The 21,237-nt window shown below is 55.3% G+C and overlaps 2 protein-coding genes and 1 pseudogene across 8 annotated transcripts; 1 reads left to right on the top strand and 2 right to left on the bottom strand.

Moving 5' to 3' along the window:
* Nucleotides 1-6: 6 nt before the first annotated feature.
* Nucleotides 7-5,798, bottom strand: LOC146543753 (uncharacterized; annotated as a pseudogene).
* A 5,887-nt stretch (nucleotides 5,799-11,685) lies between these two features.
* On the top strand, nucleotides 11,686-13,713 carry LOC104912486 (structure-specific endonuclease subunit SLX1-like). Of its 2 annotated transcripts, XM_085231465.1 has the most exons (6): nucleotides 11,687-11,938; nucleotides 12,030-12,081; nucleotides 12,387-12,701; nucleotides 13,227-13,348; nucleotides 13,420-13,504; nucleotides 13,598-13,713. In XM_085231465.1, the coding sequence occupies exons 1-6, from the start codon at nucleotides 11,781-11,783 to the stop codon at nucleotides 13,646-13,648; spliced, it is 783 nt and encodes a 260-aa protein (XP_085087591.1). In that variant the 5' UTR covers nucleotides 11,687-11,780; the 3' UTR covers nucleotides 13,649-13,713. The 2 variants fall into 2 exon arrangements, with proteins under 2 accessions (XP_085087590.1, XP_085087591.1); XM_085231464.1 differs by lacking the exon at nucleotides 13,598-13,713 and having other exon boundaries at nucleotides 11,686-11,938; nucleotides 13,420-13,591.
* SGF29 (SAGA complex associated factor 29) lies at nucleotides 13,667-17,879 on the bottom strand. Of its 6 annotated transcripts, none has more exons than XM_085231459.1 (10): nucleotides 17,720-17,879; nucleotides 17,352-17,427; nucleotides 17,014-17,086; nucleotides 16,835-16,899; nucleotides 16,083-16,212; nucleotides 15,469-15,636; nucleotides 15,209-15,244; nucleotides 14,660-14,822; nucleotides 14,439-14,570; nucleotides 13,667-14,176 (listed from the first exon to the last, which is right to left on the bottom strand). In XM_085231459.1, exons 1-9 carry the CDS (start codon nucleotides 17,834-17,836, stop codon nucleotides 14,454-14,456), a joined length of 945 nt encoding a protein of 314 aa, XP_085087585.1. In that variant the 5' UTR covers nucleotides 17,837-17,879; the 3' UTR covers nucleotides 13,667-14,176; nucleotides 14,439-14,453. The 6 variants fall into 6 exon arrangements, with proteins under 6 accessions (XP_085087585.1, XP_085087587.1, XP_085087586.1 ...); XM_085231461.1 differs by having other exon boundaries at nucleotides 13,667-14,023; XM_085231460.1 differs by having other exon boundaries at nucleotides 13,667-13,910.
* Between the last annotated feature and the right edge of the window lie 3,358 nt (nucleotides 17,880-21,237).

Here is a 21,237-nt window from a genome sequence, read left to right as displayed (position 1 = left end):
CACAAATGACAGGGAGGTGATACAGGAGAGCCAGCGCGGCTTCACCAAGGCTAAATCCTGCTTGACCAACCTGGCGGCTGCCTATGGCGGTGTCACTGCATCAATAGACGAGCCAAGAGCCACTGATATCATCCACCTGCACTTCAGGAAGGCCTTTGACGCAATGTCCCACAACATCCTTCTCTCCAAGTTGCAAAGATACGGATGCGATGGGTGGACTGTTCGATGGACAAAGAACCGGCCGCGGGATTGAGTCCAGAGAGCGGCGCTCAGTGGCTCCACGTCTGGATGGCGACTGGTGGCGAGTGGCGTCCCAAAGGGCTCCGTGCTGGGGCTGGGACTCTTCAGCATCTTCATCGGTGGCAGCACCGGCGGGGCCGGGTGCACCCTCAGAGAATTTGTTGACGACACCGAGCTGTGGGGAGCAGCGACACAGCAGAGGGACGGGACGCCAGCCAGAGGGACCCAGACAGGCTCCAGCAGCGGGCACAGACAAACCTCAGCAGGCTCAACAAATCCAGGTGCGGCGTCTTGGACTTGGGATGAGAGAACCCCCCACTACCAATACATGCTGGGGGATGGAAGGACTGAGCATAGGCCTGTCCCAAAACACCTGGTGGATGGCGAGCTGGACATGAGCCAACAAAGTGCCCTCCCAGCCCAGAAAACCAACCACATCCTGGCCTGCACCAAAAGACGCGCAGTCATCAGGAGAGGAGAGGTGATCCTGCCCCTCTGCCCTGTGCTGAAGGGGACTCACCTAGAGTACTGTGTCCATATGAAGAGTCCTCAGTGCAAAGGAGACACGGACCCGTTGGAGCACATACCAAGGACGGCCCCAAAAAACAAAGAACCCAAGGATCAAACACCTCTCCTCCAAGGACAGGCTGAGAGAGCTGGGGCTGTTCAGCGTGGAGAAGTGAAGGCTCCGAGGTGACCTGGTAACAGCCTTTCAATACCTAAAGGGGAACTAAAGGAAAGAAGAAGGGAAAATTTAGGTTAGATGTAAGGAAGATATCTTTTTAAAGCAAGGGACAAGGGAAAACAGTTTTAAACTGAGGGAGGGAAGATTGAGGTTGGATGGCAGGGGGAAGTTCTTCACTGTGAGAGTGGTGAGGTGCTGGAACAGCTGCCCAGAGAGGCTGTGGATGCCCCGTCCACCCCTAGAGGTGTTCAAGGCCAAGTTGGATGGGGCCCTGGGCAACCTGGTCTAGTATGACATGGGGAGGTCGGTAGCCCTGCATGTGGCAGGGGCGTTGGAGATTCGTGATCCTCGAGGTCCCTTCCAACCCGGGCCATTCTGTCATTCTGTGATTCTATGCAGTCGAACAGGCTGCCCGGAGATGTGGTGGACGCCCTGTCCCTTCCATGGTGAGGCTGGATCAGGCTCTGGGCACCCTGATCTAGCTGTGGGTGTCCCTGTTCATCATGGGGGAGTTGGACTAGATCATCATAAATGGTCCCTTCCGACTCCAAGGAGTCTACGACACGATACCTGAAGCCATGAGGCACGACGACACAAAGGACATCGATGGCCTGGTGAGCAATCAGGGCAGGCGGGGAAGCCCGCGTGCTCAACAGCTCCGGGGAAACTCACCAAGCAGTCCAAGCAGGAAGAGCCACATCAGCCACGGAGCCTCTCTGTGCCGGTCCCAGCATTCAGTGCACCAGAGGCGTTGCTTCATCACACTGTTGGGTCCCACAGCTGCACAGCCAGCGACTTTACGGGGCTCAGGGGATGGAAGGAAGAGGGCTGGGGAGGTTGGGTGTCGTACGGACTGGGAAACTAACAGCATCCCCTGACAATTGGGATGGAGCTATCTGGGGTGATCCAGACAAAGTGGTCCAGTAGAGGACAATCCTTTGTTTCCTATAAATACGAAGCCAGATCTGCCATAAAAACAGAAGGAGCCCCAGGACCCTGGGGTGGTTGCCCACAAGGTGCTCGGAGAACCGTGCCCTGACATCTGTTACTACTGACAAATCTGTAAGGGAGCTCTAGGAGAGAACCAGACAAAACAGACACAGAATATTTGTGTTCAGTATGCTCGAGCAGTGGAGACTGGATTGCACTACGTGAGGATGAAGAAAACGGCCTCTGGGGCCTGGGGCTTTTCTTAAGCTCAGGTCCCAGTCAGATACGTGCACTTCACTCTATCACCAGCCACGGAGCTTATCGGGCTGGAAGAATAAACCCCAGGGAGTGAGGCGAGCCCCTTGCAACCCCTATTCCATCTCAAAGTGAGCTTCCCACAGCCATCACAAAACCCACCTGCATACCAGCAACGCATGAACAAGGGCTTCATGGTGTTCCACTGTCTGCTCCACAGATTTCAGAGCTTAAACCATTAACCAGAGGAGCCCCAGAAACCCTTAAACCCCACGGAGCTGCAAAACAGAATGAGATCCAAAGAGACGTGGAACATAATTTTAATACGTGCCCTTAAACAACAAAACTCAGCAGGGGTTGAATTAATACATGGCACAAGGAACGTGGACAGAGGACACAGGGAGGACACAAAGACACAAGCAGGACACAGACGGAACGTGTCATAAAATGGGCTGGGACAACGTGTAGCAGACAAACCAAGTTAGGAGTCCCAGGTTGGAGATTACGCAACGAGAACCATGAAAGAGGGAACAGAGACTTCACGAGAAGGTACTGAGCTGAACAAGAGCTGCAGAGGAAACCTGGAGAATACAGAATCCCTTTGCGGAAAAGTGCACCAGCTCCAGGCATTTCCAGAGTTGCAATGCTCAGCCAGCCAACCAGCGTTACCTTGGGGCTGACAGAAGCATTCCAGAAACAGATGAGAGCAAAAGAAAGGAACGAACATCAGTCCCTCCATGACCTCTTCAGAAAAAGGCAGATAACCCCTTCGCTCCCCTCAGAGAACAACTGGAAGGCAGCATGAGGAGGGGCAGAGCAGACATAGCTACTGTAAACCAGCTTAGGAGCCCCACAGAAAGGCACAGATCAGAACCCTGCAAGAAAGAAAGAATCACTCACCTCTTTCCAAGAACCAGAGCTCACCCAGCAATCCACAGGAAGCATCTCCAGGAGGAAACCTAGCCTTTGGGGCTGCCAGCCCTTAAATGAGGGGAGGGAGGCGTGCAGCCAGGCTCAGCCCCATCTGGTCCCACACGTGCACCGCTTGCACCTGTGCTTGCAGGGCTACACCCCTCACCAGGTGCTCCATCACTGCTTCAGGCTGCCATCTCAGAGTTCCCCTAAAAGCATGAAGGAGAAAAAAAGAAAAAAAAGGAATGACCGGCAGCCAATGGGGTCTGCCTGTCTGGTTAAGGGCGAGGGGGTTTAATCAACGGACCAGCTAGGATGATCCACATACTTGGATTCGAGTCTGTCCTCAATGGCAATCGGTGACATTTCTAACAAACGGGAGCACAGGTTTCAATACTGAAATCTCAGCAAGATGCTGAGAAGCTGCGTGTGCAGCAAAAGGGCTGAGATTATCGGTGTGAACGGAGCAAGTACTGCCTGCCAAACTGCTGGGCTCAGCTTACGGCTCCCCAGTGAGAAACGCGTGTCATCTACTCGCACAGCAATTAAAGCCCATGGTGAAATTATTTTAGGGGTTGGTGTCCTCAGTGGGTGAACCCGGCACCTGCCTGTGCGGCAGCGTGTGGCCTTTCGGCTCAGACATCAGTCCCGAGCCCCAGAGAAACAGGGAGGTGATGGTGACACTCCAGGGTGAGGAGCTGCTGTTGGTCCTCACGCAGCTTGGAGTTTGTTATCCATACACAATGCTGTACTCGTTGATTTTTTTAAATTAGTGACAGTATGTGGTCTGATCCAATGCCTTTGAAAAGCGTGGTTTAAGGATCATCAGCTGAGAAGAGCAGCAGAACAGGGGGCCGTTGCAGGAGGAAGGCATGGGGAAGGAAGCGAGGAAAGAAAGGAGAAAGCCTGAAAAAGGAATGGGGAAGGCACGGGGTGAAGGAAGGGGGCAAGACATAGGGGAACGAAGGGGGAAGGACAGCATAGTTGCAGAGCAGCCTAAAAAGCAGCAACAAGATCTGGAAGGACTGCAGACTGCCAAATTCTGCACTGGGTGTGCATGCTGTCATTACCTGCTTGGGTCGGGTCAGGCTTGTTGTCACTTCCGAGCTCCCGCAGCAGGAAGAGCTCGAGCAACTGGTGCAGTCGCTGCAGACCTGCGGGATGGGGGAGTGCTTGGTAAGGACTGCCCTGCAGCCCTCAGCTGGACCAACTCCCTCCGTGTGCCCAGGCTGTGAGCTGTGCCTGGCCGCGCTGCTCCAGCTCAGAGCCCGCTGCCTGCAGCTGCACCTTTGCTTCCTTCCCTCCTGCCCAGAGCCTCCAGGCTGCTCCCACACTCCCCTGCCCACCCCCAAAATGCCAGAGAAGACATCTGGCAGCGGGCTAGAGGAATCCCAGCACCCCGTTTTCCTTCTGCCTGCAGCTCCTCTGCCACATAGGGCTCCAGCCTGCCAAACGGGAATGGCCAGGGGGAAAGGGAGTGCTGGCAGGAGCAACTGCTGCAGCTGGCCGGGGAGGGTCTGCGGATTCCCCTGTGGGCAATCTGTCCAGCTGCAGGAGGACCGAGGAAGGGCAGATGAAATCTGCAGCTGAGCCAGATGCACCCACACAGCTCTCGGGCCATCTTGCCAATGGCAGCTGTGACGCATCGATTCTTTCTGTGCAGGTGAATTCATTTTTTCCGTCTGTAAATCTAGGTGGAGAACGGCAGTTTTCGTTCATCTTTGTGGAAACACTGTAATGGTCCACACTAATCTCAAAACTGCAGCTTTGTGCTGTGACTGACTGTGTAGACCTGCTAGGGCCTAAAACTACCCGCTTACTGGCATAAAAAAAGAATAAAAAGCCAAAAATGAAACCCGCACTTGAAGAAAGGCTCTTGGATAAAAATACATTGAAGTATGCACAAGACAGAGGCTGAGCGAACATTAATATGGCCCTGCGCTTTCTGCCAATGGACTTTAATTTCGTTATCATGAAATCTGCCGGGCAGTTGCATTTTCCTATTTGAACATTTGGAAAAAAATGAAACAGATGCCGGCAAAAAAGGTGAAAAAAAAAAAAAAAAAAATCTTTTTTTTTTTTTTACAGCTATTTATAAGCACTTAGCACAGCTCTCCTGGGTTTGGAGTAGCTTCCCTCTGCTTTCTTTGTCTTCCCCCCACAACTTCTCCACTTCTAACCTCGCGTTCTTCCCCCGCCATCACACAGAGAACGGATCGCCAGGGACTGCGCCGCGGGTCCCCGTCAATCAACCGTCAGCAATGGTCTTTCCGTGGTCTCTGCTGCCACCTCGAGGCCATTGCGCGGAACTGCCGCTGCCTGCCGCTCTGCGCAGCTAATCCGCCACTCTCTATGGTGATCAGTCCTCCAGCTAAGAGCGAACATACGCCCGTCAACTTAAAGATAGCAATTGTTTCCACACACCACTACGTGTGCTGGCACCGTCCCCCAGCCACTTAAAAGCCCTCTCAACGGCAGTGGAACGCGAGCAGCTCGGAGATTCGAGGTCGCGGTACCGGCGTGCAGCAGCACCCACACGGCAGCAACGCGGGACCAGCAAGTCTCGGGAAAGGAATACGTAGGCGCGAAACTGGGCACTGCGTTACTAAAGCGCCAGTCCCGGCTCCGCACTGCGCATGTGCCGGTATCGGCTCGGCGCTACACATGCGCCACTCTCGGCGCAGCACTGCGCATGCCCGAGCCTGTACACTGCTCTGCGCAAGCGCTGCCCTCCACACCGCACTACGTATGTGCTATCGTGCACGGCATTGCGCATGCGCGAGCCTCAAAAAAAAAGCAGTACGCATGCGCCACTCGGCACTGTCCGGCGTACGTGCCTGTATCGGCACAGCACTACGCATGCCCGAGCATCTGCACCGCGCTGCGGAAGCACCACCCTCGGAATCACGCTGCGTATGTGCATGTGAAGTAGCAAACGTCCCCTTCCAGCCCCAGCCCTGCACCGCAGCATCCCTGGAAAAGCAAGTCTCGAGGAAGCAATACACACGTGCGAATCTAGGCACTGCAGTGCATGCTTGCGGCAGTCTCTGTACCACACTACGCAGGCGCAATTCTCGAGACAACAGTATGGACCCTTGATTCACTACAAATCACGACGCATGGGCCAGTGGATTAAAAAAAAAAAAAAAAAAGAGCACTACGCATGCACCAGATTCTGCTCCAAACAGGGCATGCGCCGGATTTCATACAGCACAGCGCATGCGCATTGCAGGGTAGGGATTGGCCCTGCTCTGTGCATGTGCGAGCCGCAATAACGCATTGGGCATGTGCTATCATTTGCATTGCTCTGCGCATGCGTCTGCCTCAGCACTGCAATGCACGTGCACTTTCAGGACAGCAGGACGCATGCGCTTTAGTTAGTATTGTGCATGTGGCAAGCACGTCACCGAACAGCGCTTGCGCCCACATTGGCACTGCGCTTCGCACGCACTTCTTGTGCACACGTAATTATGTATGTTCATTTTCGGGTACACACCTACGCATTTGGTTTTTTCGATGCCTCATTACGCAAGCGACGGGTGCAAGGTCCGCCTAAATAGTACTTTCTCGAAGTAGACTGGGGCATAAAACCGCCCAAGAAAATAGACAAGGAGCATTCTGGATTGGAAGAGAGAAAAGTATCGTGGAGCCGGCTATCTAAGTATTGACTGTTCGCCTGCATCTCAGGGCTTCGAAGAAATGTAGGATAGTGAAAAGCTTTACGGCGCATGCGCAGTACTTCCTGGCGGACTAAGCATAGCGATGATCGGCGGGTTGGCTGCGCCGAGGAACGAGAACTTCCGCGAGCCTGTGCGCATGTGTCCTGCTGCCTGCAGCAACATAAAATCGCTGCCGCAATTCTGCCGATTGACCACGTGGGGGCACCAGAGACCGCTAAAACAACTTCGATGCAGTGCCTCCAATTGGCCACGAGAGTGCACGAGAGACAGTGGAAACAACTTCGTCGCAGTTCCCCTAATTGCCCACGAGGGGGCACCAGAGACAGCGGCAACAAATTCTCCGCATCATCCCCAATTGCCCACGAGGGGGCACCAGAGATCGTGGAAACTACTTCGACGCATTTTTGCCGATTGGCCGCACGGTGGCACCAGAGACCGCAGAAATAACTTCACAAATAGGATTGAGGTAGATCTGCACCACAGCCACCACCAATCCGTTCTCTTGACGGCAGAGGAAAAACACAGAAGGGGAGAAGGAAAGACGACAAAGAAAACGAAGGAAATCGTCAACAAACCCACCAAACCTGCGCTCAGTTCTTATGAGTACCTGTCAGTAAATAAATAAGCAGCATATTGACGTTGTCAAGATTTTTATTATTCTATTTTTTCAGCCAGCGTCTGAAGTAATGAAAACCTGGTCTCAATCGGACAGATGTGTGCAACCAAGCTAGGATGGCTTGGAACGATTACCCAAATTTTGTTTCGGCACCACGTTTGTGAGAAACACTCAAAGTCAAAAATTACAGGTTAGGCAAGGATCTTAGCGGTAGCAGCAAAGTTTATTTGTTATTGCAATAATGGGCTCACGTCCCCTATTAGCAAGGGAGAAACTGTGCACCAGTCAGTGACATTCATTCCATTCTATGCTCTGAACCCAACGCAGGTAATCTACTTGTATACTTTGGAAAGGTCTAAGTCCTGGTTCTCTTCCACCCAGGGTTTGTTTTCTCATAGCCTTCCTGTTTATTTGCTGACACGTTACACAGCTATTGCATATCTACTTTGCATTTGTATACAATCTTACACACACATACTTTGTCAACATAGCATCACACATTGCTTGCACTCCCCAGTGACTTTTCTGATGCAAAAGAGTTAAAATTTTTCTCAAAACTTGTTTGTTTACCATTTCCCTACTGAGGTATGCATAAGTCATCATGAGGCGTGCTTCTCAGCATCACCTTTGGGAAAACAGATAATGGAGTTGAGTGGTGATTTGGGGTATCACTGTGGGGCGACGCCGCATGGTTACATTTGGCTGACACCAGGGTGATGTTGGGAAGTGACAGCAGGGGATGGTGTTGGGATATCACTGGGGGTGACATTGGGGTGACTGGAATGATGCTGAGGGGTCACACTGGGGTAATGCTGAGGAGTGACATCGTTGGGGTGACATGGGGTTGGGATCCCGGTGTCACGTTGGGAGTGATGCCAGGAGATGACATTGTTGGAATGACACTGGGGTCATGTTGGGGGGGAATGTTGGGGTAACACTGGAGAGACATGCAGGAGTAACATTGGGGGTGAGGCGGTTGGGGGTTCTGTTCCACCTGGGCTCTGCACCACGCACTGGCCATTTGGGTACTTACTGCTATGTTTAACCTCAAGGAGTGACGCTGCGGGGAGATGCAAGGGTGACGTTGTTGGGGTGATGTCAGGGAGTGAAGCTAGGGTGACATTGGGATGAGGCTGGGGTGACATTTTTGGGGAGATGCTGGTTAGGTGACAGTGGGCTGTTGTTGGGGTAGCTCTGGGGTTTAACATCACAGAATGACATTGGGATGATGATGGAGATGACGCTGGGATGATTTTGGGGGTGATACTGCAGTGACATTAGGGAGCAAATTTTGGGGGGTGACATGGGATTGACACTGCAGGGTCATGGGTTGATTCAGGGAGCGAAGCTGGGCTGACATTGCTGGTGTGATGCTGGGGGGTGACATTGTTGGGCAGTGATGCTGGGCTATCACTGGGGGGTGACATGGATGGGGTGATACTAAGGGGGTTATAGTGTGGTGATACTGGGATGCTGCTGGGAAGTGGCATTGGGCTATCAATGGGGGATGACACCAGGGGGTATGCTGGGGTGACAGTGTTAGGGTGATTGCTGGAAGTGACCTGGCCATCTGTCCTCACAGCCCCAGTGAAGCACCAAAGGTGCTGGGTGACAACACCGTGACACAGCACCCCTTTGTGCTACAGTGCGGAGGTGGTGGCCATTGAGTGAGGTGGAGGAACACCCCCAGGACTCTCTATGCCCCATAACCCCCAAAGGGGATCCTGGAATGGGAATACACCTGTGTACCACATGGACCCCTCATCTCTCCAGACAGGAGGACTCCATCCTGTACCTTAACTTTCTCTCTCTCAGGACAGACCCACAGTGCAGAGCTGCAAGCCACTACCAGATAAAGCCCCCCAATACTCTCTATCCCTGCTGACCCACAGCCCCCTGCCTTGCTGATCTCATGGACCTCTCTCGTTAACTTCCCCCATGGCTCCTAGCCCCACTGATCCTATTGACCCCACAGCTCTGCCCCACAATTCCTCCCCCTTCCCCTTTCCCCCCAGTTCTCTTCCACGTCTAGATGGTGCCACCCCTACCACTCGGTGCTCCCCACCCCAAACCTCACTGCCTTCATTCTCCTGCCCCATGGCCTGGCCTGGCTATCCCATGTCTGTGTGCTGAGCCCTACAGCTTCTCATGGTGCTCACTCCCACCCCGTGAAGCAGTTTTGCAGGGCAGTGAAGAGGGCTCAGTGCTGACCTTAGCTGTGGAGCTGAGGATCACTGTCCCTCCCACACAGGAGTAGGAGCTGAGTGTGATGAGATGGAGGAAGAGCAGGAACTGGGGCTGCAACAGGGCCTGGAGCAGGTGTAGGGTAGGGGGAGATGGGGGTTCTGTTGGAGTGAGAAGGATTCTATGGGGGTGGGGGGACTATGTTGGGACCTCACTTTGGGGTCACTCTACCTCACTTAGGGGCATAAGCCCCACCTCTCCAGGGCTGTACCTCCCCCCCCTCTTCCACTGCCCCCTGGGTCCTCATGGGGGGGATGCAGTGCTGCTGACTGCTGCAGTGCAGCCCCCACCCTACATCCAGTTAGGAAGGCTGAGGGTGACTGTGGGGTGCTCTGGGTATTGCTATGGGTCTTTAGGGAGCACTATGAGGTGCTTGGGTCTCTACTGGTCTTGCTCTGGGGTGCTCTGGGTCTCACTATATATCCCTATGGGGCACTATGGGTATCACTGTGTATCCCTACAGGCTGCTATGGGTCCCACTATGGGTCCTGCTATGGATGTCCCTGCATGCCCCTGGCTCTGCACATTGCTATGGGTACATACTGGGGTCCTATGGGGGTCCCTATGTGGCGGTCGCTAGGGGTGAGTCTCAATGGTGGTATCGGGAGGGGCACAATTTGTTGGTTGTCATGAAGAGCAGCAATTAAATTGCTGCTAATTAAATTAATTAGATCATTAATGAATCCCCTCAGGGCGTGACAGAGGTGAAGCTGCTGCCCAGCCCACCCACTGCTGCTGAGGTAACTGTGGGGTGTGGTAGGGGGAGCTCTGGTGCTGCTGCTGAGGGCAGCTCTGGTCAGGGTAATTAGCAGCAAGATAATTAGGTGCTCATTAGGTGTGGGGGGGGGGGCAGGTGGTCATCAGTGCAGGAACTCAAGGGGAGATTACTGGGGTCAACAAGGGGAGGTAGTAATGAAGTAATTCATTAATTACACAACCTTTAGTGGGGGAGTTATGGGGAGCAGTAATTAAAAAAAAAAAAGAGCATTAATAAGTACATAACGAGTACGGGGTTAATTAGTGGAAGAGTTTGTAGGAGGAATAATTATTGAGAAAATAATGGGGAGCAAGGGGGGGGTTAATGAGGTATTAATGGGGATAAATGGGCGATAAACTGGGCACCGATGAAGATTTAATGGGGAGTAATGGGGGGAATTCATTGGTGAGAATGAGCGGGGACGTATAAATTGGGGCATGTACTAACTGGGGCAATATTAATTGCGCGCAGTGCGGGTACCACCAGCGCGGGGGAGGAACAGTGAAGGGGCGGGACGCCTCGAGAGCGCAGAGCTGCTCTGGGGAGGGAGAAAGTGAGGCACATGGAGTCGCCCGGACCTCCCCCCAATACATGCCCCGACCCTCCCCACGCTGGAGGCAAATCTCAGCCCCAAACCCCACATATATCTGCCCCCACCTAGTCCCAAGCCCCACATCTCATCCCCAAACCTGTCCTTAAACCCCAAATCCAGGTCCCAAACCCTACATCTAGACTCCATATCCCGAGCCTCACAACAGGAACCCGCGCTCCACATCACAAACCTACACCCCACATCCGGATTCTGAACCCCAAACCCATCCCCGGGTTTAGATCCGAGTTTCAGGAGAGATGTGGGGGGGGATGGGTTTGGTGCTTGGGGCCCGGCTAAAGGAAGCGATTTTGAGTCACATCCCATCCGAATGTGGGGACATACTCAGGACCTTTCGCCCAAAACCCCAGAACCAGAACCCCAGGCCCCAAGCAGGACTCCGCCCCGCGCTGACCACGAGCTCCGCGCCGACTTCCCCGCCGCAGCCGCTTCCGCCACGCCTCGGCGGCTCAGCTCCATCTCCGGCTCAACCATGGCATCACTTCCGCCCGCTCGGGGCCACTTGACCAATCGGAACCCGGAGCAGAGGCGGAAGAGCGGGATAAACGGGGAGAATCATCTCAGCAGCCCTGGCTAGCGAGGCGGAAGTGCCGCTTTAGCAAGGCATCAGTCATGAGAATGGGAGCGGGAGGGAAGTTCCGGGACAAGCACTTCCGTGGGGATGCGAGTGATTATGGGTAACGTGGCGGAAGTGCAGCCTTAGTTTAGTAACGGGATAGGACCGGAAGTGCGTAAATTAGCCCGAAAGCAATTGGACGAGAGCAGACGTGAATGGAATAGAGCGGAAGTGATGTGTAGGGACTGGAAATCCCTGGGGCCGCGGCATCGGATTTGCCGCTTTCTCTCGGGCCATGCCGCTGCGCGCTGTGTACCTCCTGAGCGCCCCCGGCCCCAGCGGCCGGCCCCGCACCTACGTAGGATTCACTCACGACCCGTGGCGGCGACTGCGGCAGCACAACGCGGGGCGGCAGAAGGGTGGGGCGCGGCGCACGAGCGGCCGCGGGCCGTGGTGGGTATCCAAAAGCCGAGGGGCCAGGGCCGGAAGTGCGGGAGATGTGGGGGGTGGCGGGCGTCACGTCACGGCCGCTCTCTCCCCACAGGCGGATGGAGCTCTACGTGCACGGCTTTCCGTCCGACGTAGCGGCGCTCCGGGTAGGACACATCCCCCTTCGGCCACACCCCCACAGACCTCCGAGCAGCGCCTCGCTCTCGAGAAGCCCCGCCCCTCCCCCGGTCCCGTTCGCACATTAGGCGGATCTCTTTCCATGCGCCACGCGTTATCTGAGCCCCGTCTGCTGCGCCACAGGCCCCCCTCCGTTATCCCCGCCCAACCAGCGCTGCCGCACCCCTAAGCGCCGCCCAACCAGCGTTGTCCCATCTCCCCTGAGCCCCGCTCCTCCACCATCGCGTCGCCTGCGCTCCCCGCCCTGTTTCGCTAAGCCGCACCTTCTGTGCAGTTCGAGTGGGCGTGGCAGCACCCCGCCGCTTCCCGCCGCCTCCAGGACGCCAAGCCCCGCCCCCTTCCCGGTGAGCAGCCAATCGCTTTCGCGCTTCGTATGCTGCCCCGCCTGCTCTGGGCCCCGCCTTGGCGGCGCCTCCCGCTGCGTCTGCGCTGGCTCCGCCCCCCTCCAGGCCCCGCCCTCTGTCCGGCCCCGCCCCCTCATGTCGTTATGGAAACGGACCCGGGAGGGCCGAAGCCACGCCCCAGGAAGCGGCCCGCGACCACTTTGGCCACGCCCCCTGCGTGCACGCTGTGTTTGGAGCCCTGCGAGGTAAGGTTGGGGGCTTGGAATCTTCGGGGTCGTTTGGAGGCATTTTGGGAGTCGGTAGAAGGAAATAATGGTTCATTAATTGGGTATTTTGGGGACTCCCCTGTGTCACACTGGTACGCTGTGAGACACGTTTGTCGCGCTCAGGGTCCGCTGTGACATATTCAGGTCATTCAGAGGGGTCTGGGGGCTTCGAAACAGGTGATTTGGGGTCACTCTGTGGGCTCTGGGGTCCAAGTGTGGTATTTTGCCATCATTATTTTTGATGATCGGCCTCTAAATTGGTGTTCTGTTCTAAGGTCCCAGGGGGATGTTAAGGGTCAGCTTGGTGCCCATAGGATGGATTTGGTGTCCCTGGGGGGGCGGGTTTGGAGTCCCAGATGGTTGCTTCAGGGTCATCCTGCTGAGCTCCTGGGCCAGGCTTTAAACTGCTATTTGGGACATTCAGAGGAATTCTGAAGCGGCTGCATTATAAAGGGGCCGTAGCCTAGTGTGACCCCGCCTCCTCCACGTGGCTCCATCCCCCAGGGCTCCACTCTCCGCTGTCCCCACCCTCCCTGCCCCGCCCGCTACCACGCCCGCTGTCTTGCCCCACACTTCCTGGGGGCAGAGCCAAAGGAGCTGCTTCCACTGGGTGGGAACTGCCCCAGGTGAGTAAGCGGGGCTCAGGGAAGGCGGGGTCAATTAAGTGAGTGTGATTGGCGCTAAGCCCCACCCCCAGCTGCCAGCAGGAGGTGCTGTGGGGAGAGCTGATTGGCTGCGGGGATGGCGACGATGAATGGGTGGAGCTAGGAGACCCTACCTTGGTAAGCCCCTCCCACCAGCCTCTGAGCCCAGCCCCGTTGCCCCGACCACGCCTTCCAATCTTTTCCCCCACCCGTTGACCTCTGATCCCACAGGGCCATTGGACCGATGAGCTGCTGCAGGGCCAGCAGGCAGAACCTGAGTGAAGCCACCTCCCCCTCAACTGCTTTCTAACTTAATTTATTCCCAATAAAGCAATGGGTGGAACTGCTCCCAGCACTGTTCTTTTGGATCCTGGAAGGGAATGGGGTCCTGGGGACAGATGGGGGTCATTCAGATGGATTTGACGTCATTAAGGTCACTTTGGGGCCCACAGGGTCAGTCACTTTGAGCTCTTCGTGGTCCCCATGTGGTGTTCTGGAGTCAATTAGAGGGACTTTGCAATCTTCCAGTGGACATTTCCAAGTCCTGCAGGGCACGTGGGATTCTTGAGGGATGCTCTGGACTCATGTGGAGTGTTTCTGGGGTCCTGTGGGTCACTCTGTGGTCCTTAGTGGTGGGTCTGGGGTCCCTGATGGACACTTTAGGGGTCTGTAGGTCACTCTGAGGCCCTGTGGGGTGGGTCTGGGGTCCCTGGGATCCTTATGGTTCACTCTGGGGCCCATTAGGGTGAGTTTTGGTTCACGGTGGACACTTTGGGGCTTGTGCAGTGAGTTTGGGTTCCCTGTGGATTGCTGTGGGGCACAGTGGGGTCGGTTTGGGGTCCTTTACAGCAATATGGGATATGTTTTGGGGTGGAATATTGTGATTTTAGGGCCCTCATCATGCCACTATGGGGTCCATACAACCGCTCACCCATGACAGCAAATACCCAAAACGCCCCAAATTCCCCCCAAAACAGCACAACCCATAGCATCTGAACTCCACTGAAGCATAACCCTCACAGACCCACAGACCGCCAAAAATCCCCAGAATGGCCCAAAATCCCCAAAGTACCCCAAACTGCGAGGGTCACTTCTTCTTGGTCTCCTTGCAGGCGACAACGTAGCGCTGCGCCACGTTCAGTGGCGGTGAGTAACCATCAGCATACGATGTGTCCTCAAACAACACTGAGTAGTCGTCCTGCGGCTGTATGCATGGGGTGAAAAACAGCAGTAGTAATGAGCGAGCGCTGGGGACAGGGCAGGGCCGATCTCCAGGGCAAATTGGGGCCGTACCCGCTGCGGTGGTGCATGGATGAGGGCGCGGTAGAAGCAGGTGGTCTGCGGGTACAGCGCCAGCACCAGCTGCTCACGCTGAAACAGCGCTTCAGGGTCGGTCTCGGGGTTTGCCTTCCACTGCGGCAGAGGGATCACACGGCGCCGGCTGAGCGTGTGCCTCCTGCAGGATGGTGGGGGGGGAGCAATGAGTGTGGGTTGGGGGCAGATGAGAGGTGTGGAGAGCAGGTCTGGGGGGGATTGAGGAGAGTTTTGTGCTATGGTGGTTGTGGGGAGGGAGATCGGGAGAGCTAGAGGGCTTTGGGGAGGTGTGTGGAGAGGATTTGGGAAGGTTCGGTGAGAACTAGAAGAGGTTTGTAGGGAACTGGGAGCATGGGGGGCATGGGGAGGAGGTTTGTGGGAGTTGGGGTGTTTTGAGGGGTTTGAGGAGGGAGTTTGGGGGGAGCTGGGGAGAGTTAGGGAGTGATAAGTAGGGAGTTGGAGGGATTGGGGAGGGTTTTGGGAGGGAGTTGGGGGCTGCGGGGGCAGTTGAGGGGTGGGGATGCTCACTCTTTGCCCTCCTCGTCGATGTCATCCACCTCATATCTGGGGCGGAGAAAAGGGAAAAAGGAAAAAGAATTAAACCACAGCAAAACGTGGGAAAGTGCTGTGACCCCAGATTACCCCACAGCCCTACAAAGAGCAGTGGCTGCAGTGCCCCCAAAATGCCCCGCACCATGCCCCATTCCCCTCAAAAATGCCCAAACCGCCTCCTCAGCCCCTTTCCACCACCCCCCACAACCCTGCCCCCTTCCCTCCCCACCTCCCACCTCCTCGCGCCCTCCACACACTTGTTGGCAGCGTGGCTGTAGCTGACCACCTCAGCCAGGATCCACTGCTCGTCGCCATCCACCGCCTTGACGCGTGCCGCCACTTTGTCCCCAGGCTTGGCCACGTAGTCCCCGGCTGCCGGCATGGCGCCGCACAGCGGGGGCGGCCTGGGGGTGGGGGGGTGTGGGTTGGCAGGTGGGAGTTAGGGTGAGGGGTGAGGCTGGGATGGGATTTGGGGTTCTGCAGTGCAGTCAGGGGGGAGATGGCAATCCAGGACAGGGGTCAGGGAACAGAGTCTGACCTGGAGTTTGATGGGGTACAAGGGCAGAGAGAGCAAGGGCATGGTCAGGGGGGGTCTGGGCAGGATTGGGTTTCCCGAGATGGGGCTGGGGGCTATGGTGGAGGGCAGGGGGTGGGATTTGCTGTGTGTCCGGATGTCACGTGTAGGGTTAGGGCTATGCTTTGGAGTCAGGGTCCAGAAGCAGTGGCTGGGGTTAGGGTGTGGTGTGCAAAAGGGGGCTCAGGGCACAGTACAGGGCGGGGTGCGATGTGGGTCTGGGAGTTCAGGGCAACCTGTGGGGAGGGGCACACTGTGGGGTGGGGGAGGACCTACTTGTCGCCTGGCTTGCCAATCCAGAGCGGCAGCGTCATGGCTGACTGCTGCAGCAGTGTCATCAGCACGCCCCGGCGCATCGTCTTGCGTGGCGGCTCTGCGTCACTGTAGATCCCTGCAATCTTGGCGGCTGTGGCACAGTAGGGGGACACGGTGACACCAAGACGGGGGGGCAGTTGGGGAGGGGGGTGGGGCAAGCAGGGGGAGATTTGGGAGCAATTCCAGGGATTTGGGGTGTAAAAACAGAAAAACAGAGCATGGTGTGACAGGATGTAACAGAAAATACTAAGAGAATTTGAGAGGAATTTGGGGTGAAAGCTGGGAAAACTGGGACCTGAGTTCACATCAGAAAAGCTGGGGGGAAAGAAAGAGAAACAGAAACACACACAACAGATGTGGGAAGGAACTGCAGCACATAGGGACATTTGGGAGAATTTAGCAGAGTTTGGAAGAGCAGGAACAGTTTGGGGGAATTTGGGGATTTCAACCAACTCAAAAATAAGAAAAAAAAAGTAATACAAAATACCATAGTATCAGGGGTGCATACAGGGGCCTTTAAAACACAAAATAATACAGAAAAAATACAAAAGGATTCGGGTATGCTTTGGGAGAATTTCGATGAAAACAAGTAGAGTTTGGGGACAGAGACACAGAAAAAGTTTGGGTTGGCTGCGCACAGGGAATGTACAGGGACACATAGGGATCAGGGACACATAGGGTCTGGGACATGGCGGCACAATGGAGGCACGTACCAATGCGGCGCTCCTCCAGCAGAGACTTGATCTCGGCAATCTTGTCCAGCGCCTTGCGAAGGATGCTGCAGAGTGCCATCAGGGCGGCTGCCACTCATGGGGCCACGGGGCAGGGTGTAGGGTTGTTGGGGTGCGGGGTGTGGGGGTGTAGGGATGTGGGTATGCGGGGGCTGCCCTACTTGCACTCAGCCTCAGCGTCCGCCTTGGCAGTGGTGTACAGCCCGCGCAGCTTCGTGCGGTAGTACGGAGAGACTGGAGGGGAAGGTAGGAGCGCCCGTGAGGCCACGCTGCCGCGGCCACGCTCCTTCCACCGAACTCCGCCCCCTTCCTCAAACCCCGCCCCCTTCCCACGGCCCTGCCCAAAATTGCCCCTCCCCAAAACCCTTCCCGTCCCGACAGCCTCGCCCTCTCCGCATTGCCCCGCTCCCTCCCCAGAAGCCCGCCTCTCCTCACATCCCCGCCCCGCACGCCCTTCAGTTTCCCCGCGCCACCCCTCCGCCCGGCGCCGCTCTCTCACTCTTGTTCTCGGTCTGCATCCTCTCGTGCGTTTTCTGGATGTTGATGAGGTTGTGCTCGCTGCGGGAGCGCTCCTCCTGTAAGGCGGCAGCTCACGGCGGGGGCTGCCCGCACAGCCCCCGAACCCGGACCCCCAGCCCGGCATCCGCCCCCCAGTCACCGCATGCACACCGCAAACTCCCGCTCCGTGCCTCCGCCTCCACGTCCGCAGCGCCAGCCCCACACCCATCACCACAACCCCCAAGCCGTGCGATGAAGCGCAAACCCAAACGGCCAGAGCCAGGCCTCAGACCGCCCCCAGAGCCACGCGAACACTTCGCAGGAGGCAGCAAAGCGGCTCAGACCCTCCGTGCGCCCGCGCCCCCACACCTGCGTGTGCCCCAGCAGCCGCTGTAGCTCAGCCAGCAGCTCGGCGATGCGCGAGTCCGCCGACACCAGCGCCATGACGGCGGCGACAACGCAGAGCCCGCGGAGCGTTCTACGCATGCGCCCGTCTCGACACCGAACTACGCATGCGCCATTCCAGAGCTGGTACTACGCACGCGCCATCTAGAGACAGCACTACGCATGCGTAATCCTGGAGACTAGTACGCATGTGTCATGCATCATACACATATCACTGCGCATGCGCTATGCTGGAGAGTACTACTCATGCGCCATCCTGGGGCTAGCACTGCGCATGTATCAGTTTTGATGAGCGCCACTCTCCCCACAGCATTCACCACTACAGGGGAAGTGCAACGCATGCGCGATTCCAGAGACAGTAATCACATGCGCAATTGCAGCTCTAGTAGTACGCATGCGCCATTCCTGAGCTAGTGAGAGAGAACTACGCATGCGCCAGTCCCTGCACTGCACTACGCTTGCGCAATTTCAGAGTTATTTCTTCTCATACGCGATTCTGGAGCTAGTACTGTGCAAGCGCCAGTCTCAGCACAGTACTATGCACTCGCAATTCCAGATACAGTACTACACATGGCAATTTCCGAGACTGTAGCACACATGCGCAGTTTCAGTGTAGTACGCACGGTTCTGGAGAAAGCACTACGCATGCACTATTCCTTCACAGCATTACGCATGCTCCAGTCTGGTCATTGTACTACGCATGCGCTTTTCAAAACACAATTGTACGCATGCGCGTGTTCAGAGACAGTAGTACGCATGCACGAGTCGTTGTATTGCATTACGCATGCGGGGTTACAGAAACTCACTACGCATGCGCAATTCCGGATACAGCAATACGCATGCACCAGTCATTCAATAGAATTACGCATGCGCGTCTATAGAGACTAACACTCATGCGCGATTTCTGAGACAGTAGAACGCATGCGCTATTCCAGGAAATGTAATACACATGCGTCAGTCCCTGCACTGTTTTACGCATGCGCAATTTTGGAGACAGTAGTACTCATGCGCCGTTCCGCAGACCGTGCTACGCATGTCAGTCCCTGTATCGCAGTACGGATGCACGATTCCTCAGAATGCTACACGCTTGCGCATTTCCAGTGAAAGTAGTAAGCATGAGCTATTTCGTTGAGAGAACTACGCATGCGTTTGTGTTTGTACTGTACTACGCATGCGCAAGTCGCTTCACATCGGTACGCATGCGCTAGTCCTCGCACAGACCTACGCGTGCGCGAGGTAAGGGACTGTTCTACGCATGTTTCATTCTGGAGAAAGTTGTACGCATGCGCCGGTCACCTCACTGCAGTGCGCATGCGCCAGTCTCGACCGAGCACTACGCGTGCGGCAGACCCTGCACAGCTCTTCGCATGCGCCATTCTGGGAACAGTACTATGCACGCGTTTTTCTAGAGTGTACTACGCATGCACCGTTCACGGGACAGTGCTACTACGCATGCACCAGTTTCGAGAGAGCACTATGCATGCGCCAGTCCCTGAACTGCGCTACGCGCGTGCCATGCTAGACCCAGTACTACCACGTGCTTGTCTCGACACAGCCCTATGCATCCACCGGTCCCGGCATCGGCATTTTGGGACGCCCTATTACGATAGGCGTTGGTGGAGTGACGGCGCAGCACGATCAGAGGAAGGACTCGCCCGGTATGCTCCCAGAGCTCCTCTGATGCTCGCCGTTCCATAAAGCCGCCTTTCCCGCCGATCCTCGGGACTCGTCTGCCCCCGGTGCAGTCGCGCGCTTTGGCCACGCGGTGGCAGCAGAGACCGAAGAAACGGCTTCGGCGATCGGGCCGATAGGGGCTGCAGCGCTGCTTCGGGCGCTGTTTCCTTTACTCTTTTGATTTCAGGTGAACGCGAAGTTGGAAGAGGGAAGAAGACAAGAAGGGAAAATTTTTGCAAAGCCAGAAAGCCTGTGTTAATTGCTTATGAATATATGAGAAAATAATGACCGAAGTTATGTTGCATTTTTTTTTATTAGCGTCTGTTGCATTTATTTAAATAGTCATGCACCGAAGTCCAACTACACCAGGCAAATTTAACGATAATAGAGTGAAGGCACGTTAGCAGAAAGCACAAGACTGTATTGACATTTTCTCAGCCTCTGACTTTTCAATGAGTTTTTTTTATAAATGCATTTTTTGCGCTAAAAAAAAAATGCCAAAAATAAATCTCAGATTGCTGAAAATGTATGTAGTGGTTCTATTTATAATGATGGTGATTTTGCAAGGTGATCAAAAGTGTTTTGCAAAAATCAAATAAGCCTACCCTAATCAGATCAGGAAGATGAAACATTATTAGTTAAGTAACATGAATGTCATTCTTGGAGGCCTTAACAAAGAAGAGGACTCCGTTGTCTTCTAAGGCACACAAACGGACTCCCAGAGCCTGTCTGTGTCCACCCAGTGTGCCCTACAGGCTTCCAATGATGCTCAAGTGGGCTCAAGGGAACCCTGCAATACACCCTGAACTTCTCAGTGTCCTCTAGAGTGCCCTAAAGGCTATTCAGTATACCCTACTGTAGTCCAAGTAGCCCTCAGTGTACTCAGGGCCATACCAGACCAATCTCTGAGCTCCCTGGGCCACTCCAGGGCACTCCAGGGTGCACTGAGAACCTCCTTGAGGACTCTGTGGTGCTGTTACGCACAGTGGTGTATGGGTGGATGTGTGTGCTGCTCTGACCTCCGGGAATACAGCAGCCAGTCAGTCAGCAAAGTTGAGTTCTGGAGCATTACAGGAAACAGAGTTTTCCATTGCTGCACAGCATGTGGGTAAATCACGCATATCCAACATGCAGGCCGCATGTGGCCCAGCTCAGCTTGCACTGTGGCTCACACCCCTGCTGCCATGTCATCATGATGGCAGCTCTGCCCCACGAGCAGCCTGGCCCACCTGGCCCCAAGACACCAGGAGGGCACAGAGCAGTGCTGACAAATAATCACAGAATGGCCTGGGTTGGAAGGGACCTCAAGGATCAAGTTCCAACCCCTCTGTCACAGGCAGGGTTGCCAACCACCAGATCAAGCATGAGATCAGGTACTGTGGCACCATGCTTAATTTGCAAGGAAGCCATGTTATCCAAAGTACACAACTTGAAAAGACATTATATGCAGAAACACGCTGTCAAATTCAATGCAATGCTAAAAAATACATTAACAATGTTCTGTTGCTTATATATATTATGTATCCAGCCCAAGGCAACTCCTGTTCATTCAGTATGGCCCAGGCAAGGCAGAAGACTGGACAACCATGGATTAAGGAGAGGCACAAGACAAAGCAGTGTTCTTTCCTCCAAGGCAGGATTCCATTTCCTGACTGTTCCACATCCACCCAGCATGTGGAGAAGCACCTGCAGAACTAGATTCCAGCCAGCAGGAAGCAGCAGCCCGCCCTGCAGCACAAGCAAGCACAGCTCTGGGGTGAACACATGCCACTGTGCTGTGGTGACGAGCCAACTGCACGCCACAGGGG

The sequence above is a fragment of the Meleagris gallopavo genome, chromosome 10, assembly GCF_905368555.1.
Source record: "Meleagris gallopavo chromosome 10, MGAL_WU_HG_1.1, whole genome shotgun sequence".
Taxonomy (NCBI): domain Eukaryota; kingdom Metazoa; phylum Chordata; class Aves; order Galliformes; family Phasianidae; genus Meleagris; species Meleagris gallopavo.
This window is presented reverse-complemented; position numbering and strand designations above follow the sequence as displayed.

Bases quoted from the DNA above. Each gene is read 5' to 3' on its own strand.
- LOC104912486 (XM_085231464.1), top strand. From the start codon at position 11,781: ATGCCGCTGCGCGCTGTGTACCTCCTGAGCGCCCCCGGCCCCAGCGGC. The intron at 12,082-12,386 runs GTAGGACACATC...CCTTCTGTGCAG, and splicing joins CCGACGTAGCGGCGCTCCGG to TTCGAGTGGGCGTGGCAGCA. The intron at 12,702-13,226 runs GTAAGGTTGGGG...TCCATCCCCCAG, and splicing joins TGTGTTTGGAGCCCTGCGAG to GGCTCCACTCTCCGCTGTCC.
- SGF29 (XM_085231457.1), bottom strand. From the start codon at position 17,836: ATGCGTAGAACGCTCCGCGGGCTCTGCGTTGTCGCCGCCGTCATGGCG. The intron at 16,213-16,834 runs GTACGTGCCTCC...ACTGTGCCACAG, and splicing joins GCTGGAGGAGCGCCGCATTG to CCGCCAAGATTGCAGGGATC. The intron at 14,823-15,208 runs GTGAGCATCCCC...ACCATCCTGCAG, and splicing joins ATCGACGAGGAGGGCAAAGA to GAGGCACACGCTCAGCCGGC.